The sequence below is a fragment of the Hipposideros armiger genome, unplaced genomic scaffold (assembly GCF_001890085.2).
Source record: "Hipposideros armiger isolate ML-2016 unplaced genomic scaffold, ASM189008v1 scaffold_1123, whole genome shotgun sequence".
NCBI lineage: Eukaryota > Metazoa > Chordata > Mammalia > Chiroptera > Hipposideridae > Hipposideros > Hipposideros armiger.
Window position 1 is genome coordinate 330,648 of NW_017732473.1, and position 4,223 is coordinate 334,870.

General features: G+C 41.4%; 1 protein-coding gene across 1 annotated transcript in view; it reads left to right on the plus strand.

Moving 5' to 3' along the window:
* Positions 1–2,653: 2,653 nt before the first annotated feature.
* Positions 2,654–4,223, plus strand: part of RNPC3 (RNA binding region (RNP1, RRM) containing 3) — a gene marked incomplete at its 3' end in the record, with an annotated part of 11,882 nt that continues 10,312 nt past the window's right edge. Inside the window, exon 1 of the mRNA XM_019632329.1 lies at positions 2,654–3,205. Coding sequence (XP_019487874.1) covers positions 2,741–3,205 — 465 coding nt within the window. The remainder of the gene's footprint in view (positions 3,206–4,223) is intronic.

A 4,223-nucleotide genomic window follows, 5' to 3' on the forward strand; every position in this document is an offset into this window, starting at 1 on the left:
AGAAAGAAAGGAAGGTATAATAGAGATGTCCAAATATACACATGGCAGAGTGAAAAAAACTGAAGACACAAACCAAAGGCCATAGAAAAATTAAAAATAAATAAATAAAAGCTACGCCTGTCTGAGAAGCTACTCAGTGATGCAGAGGGATCTGATGAAAATAAATCCTAGTAAACCACATTAGCAGTGGCCTCCATCAACAGGTATAACCAGAGAGAATCAAAATGAGATAAAAAACAGGATTGGTCAATGAAGTAAGATACTCTCAACCTCCACTAACTTTCCCTCCTCCCACCCCTAAAGAAGAAAATCAAAACTAAAACGGAACTAGATTCACTGTTCTCAAACTGTGTACTCAGATGCCTCACAGGGGTACTATGAAATATTTAAATATTTGATGGAAACACAGTAATATTTGCTATCTGCCAGACACTACATAAACTACCCGCTTAAGATATTGCTCAATTTCAAAATTAGATCCTGCTAAACTCCCTTTGAGAATGTTGTATCTTTGCAAAGCTGGGTTTTGGGCTGTCGCTCTTATAAAGAACAAGTTCCTATTGAACATCAGGTGGAACAGGAGATGAGATGGCACCTAGTGATGCTGTGAAAAAATTATTGAGACAATAAGGGCACCATGAGCTGAGAAAGTTTGGGAAATTCTTGTTTAAGTTTAGGAAAAGTTTGGGGAAATTCTTCCCTAAGAGAAAGGAATGAGAAAGGTGCAACTAAGAGCAGACCAGACCCACCTCCACTTAAACATGAAAGAGATGAAAGCAAATTATATCTTCCTTAGAACAAGCCTGATATAAGGGAAGGGTAAGAACCGAGGCCTTAAAGGAGTTTGAAGTTGACATTTCAAACCTACTTGGACTGATAATAACTAAAAGTGACCTAGAAATTATGAAATCTGTCTGGGAAGAATAGGGCAGATTTAACTGAGTATAATTAAAAACAATTAAGTGGGCAGAAAATAAAATTCTGTCATATTACTATCCCACTGAATTGTGATATCTTAATTATAGTAAAGATTGTAAAACTTATTTTGATGGCAATTCTTGACCATAGGAGGCAGTGGTAAATATTAAATTAACTCCATTCATTGAACAGATATTTGTATGTCTACTATATGCTAATCATTGTACATCAAGTGGAACAATGTACATTATTGTCTCTCCCCTGCTCTGCAACGAATGCCACCTGAGAGCAGAATTTTGATGTATTGTTCAATGTACTATCTTTAACATCCAATCAAGTAGCAAATAGTTATGCACTGCAAAATGACATTTTCATCAATGACAGACCACACATATAAGGGTCTCATATTATAATGAAGCTGAAAAATTCCTATCACCTAGTGACAGCGTAGCTATCATAATGTCATGGCACAATGCATTAATCACGTTTGTGGTGATGCTGGTGTAAACAAACCTACTGCACTACCAGTCATATACAAGTACAGCACATACAATTATGTATAGAACATATTACTTGACAATGATAATAAATGACTATGCTACTGGTTTATGTATTTACTATACTGCACTTTTTGTCATTATTTTAGAGTATACTCCTTGTACTTATAAAAAAACTTTGTTTATAAAACAGTACACTGTTACACCAGCAGCAGCTTCATACATCTCAAATTTACCATGTCTCTTGATTGCATCCCTTTCTCCTGTGCTTGATTTATTTTCTGGTTGTTTTGTACAGGCTGTTAGCCTAGGAGCAATAGGCTATACCGTGCAGGCTACATGTGTAGTAGGCTATACCATCTAGTTTCCTGTAAGTGCATCACTTTATGATGTTTGACCAATGAAATTGCCCAATGATACATTTCTTAGAATGTATCTGTTGTGTAGCAGCGCATGACTGTAAAAAGAGCAATAAGAGGTATCCTACCTAGGCCTCCAGACTGTAGGGGCTGCACCTACAATACTTCTCACTACAATCCTTGAGGCCTTCACTGTCTGGAGTGAGGGAGACACTTCTGACTCTCTTAATGGGATGATCTCTGCCTCACCCCAGTCAGAAATTAGGCAGTACAGTGGCTCACAGTGTGCAGCCCAGTCCCACTAGCAGGGTCAAATCCCAGCTCTGCCATTTACTAGCTGTGTGACTTAAACATCTTTGTACATCAGTGTGTATCAAGTGTAAAATGGGAAAGAGTGGTGAGGATTAAATACGTGAAGAATATAAACTGTTTAATATAGATATATATACACACAATATATATATATACATTACATGTATATATAATTTATTATGCTATCGCTCCCTAGAGGCCACTAATTCTGTGTAGTGAAAGAACACTGGCCTGAGCGCCAATCAGTCTGCTATAAACACAATGATTCCAGAAAAGACGTTTCCGCCTCAACACTTTCTTGCCTAAATTGGCATCTCCTGACTACAGAGCTAACTTGCAGAAATAACTTGCTTTCCTATCCCAAGGCTGTAAAACCCACACGCCATAATCCTACACCAAATGCTCCTCTCCTCTCCACGAAGCAGTCAAGTGAGGTCTAACCATCCGCCAGGATTGGGAGCCAATACAGCGCGAGCCTCCCGGGAGCGCGCTGGCGCCACGCCCACACCCGCTCCCCGCTCGCTCATGCGCAGCACAGTCTCCTTCCGTCCTTGGGTTTCTAACCTCTTTCATTCCCTCGGTTGGTCTTTGTCTCTATTCCTTGTTTGACAACTTTTTTAAGCCTCACGTCTTTCGGGTGAATTTTAGTTTTGAATGCCTTTAGCGGCTACCTGGATTTTAACCACGTTGCTTTCCCATCGCTGTAGAACCTCACTCTTCAGCCCGAGTCCCCGGGTTCTGAACAGGAGTCGCGGGGCTGCGGCGCAAGTCTCGCGAGAAGTCGACTGTCTCTCGCGTTATTTCCCAGTTTCCAGAATCCTTAGCGCGAGGCGGAAAAATACTCATTTATCTCAGCTTCTGTTTAGGAGTGCATATTTCACTGCGGCTTCTTCCGTCGGCTTCCGTGTTGCTGTCTCTCTGAGTGAAATGGCGGCCCCGGAGCAGCCGCTGCCCATGTCGAGAGGATGCCAGAGCTCTGTTGCGCTGTCTCCGCCGCGGGGCGACCGAACCCTCCTCGTGAGGCACCTGCCAGCCGAGCTGACCGCTGAGGAGAAGGAGGACTTGCTCAAGTATTTTGGAGCTCAGTCTGTGCGCGTCCTGTCAGATAAGGGGCGGCTGGTAAGGGCGCGCCCGTCCCTAAGGCCCTGAGCGGGTGACGCGGCGAGTGGGCGCTCGGGCAGAGGAAGAAGACAGGAAAGAGGGGGGAAGACGCGCTTTTTTCGGGGGGGGACTTTCCTCTTTTCTGTCAAAATACCGTGTGTGCCAAGTGAATGAAGTTTTAATTGTCTCGAGTCTAGATGAGCCACAGCGGTGTGTCAAAGGGCAAGTGAGAGAGGCAGGACAGCAACGAATGGAAAAGGGCTTAGTTATGTGCCCTTTTCGGACCCATCCTGAGAAGCACAAAACTCTGATGTTGGGGTTATTTCGTTTAGACCCAGCACTCACATACGTATGTAACAAAGGGCTTGTTAAAAGCCTTGGTTCATTTATAAGTCAGTGTTAAGGCAGTCATTAAAATAGTGAAGAAACTGCAATAGTAGCTTTGAGTAAACTAGTTGTGGAATTTACTAGATTTTTGACGCGGTTCTTCATAAAAATGTTTCTGACAACCTTTTGGGGATCACTGTTTTAAGACTATTAAAAGTTCCTACACTGGAATTTACACAGTTTATTTTTTTATTTTTTTATTCCTGAGGATGTTTTAGATGGATTTCTCTCCATTAAAATAATAATAGTGATGTTAAGTTTCTGCAACATTGCCTTTGATGGGGCAAAATACCAATGTTTTAAAGTATCTCCAGTTATTATAATATGCAGCCAGGGTTGAGAATTACTGATATGAAAAAAGACCAGTTTTGATCCAAGTGTTATGTACAGTAAGTCCTCACTTAAAGTCGTTGATAGGTTCTACGACTAAGCCAAATGACAGAACCAATCCAGTTTTGCCTTAGGCTAAGTGATATAAACAAGATTTAAGTTCCTGTGGTATCTCATCAATGATATAAGGAAAGGACTTTGAATACAGTGATGTTTTTGAGGACCTGTGGTATACCAGCAAGTACAAGTACCTCGGTTTGTGAGCATAATTCGTTCAGGAAACTACAAGTAGTTTTATACATTGCAAGACAAGTAGATA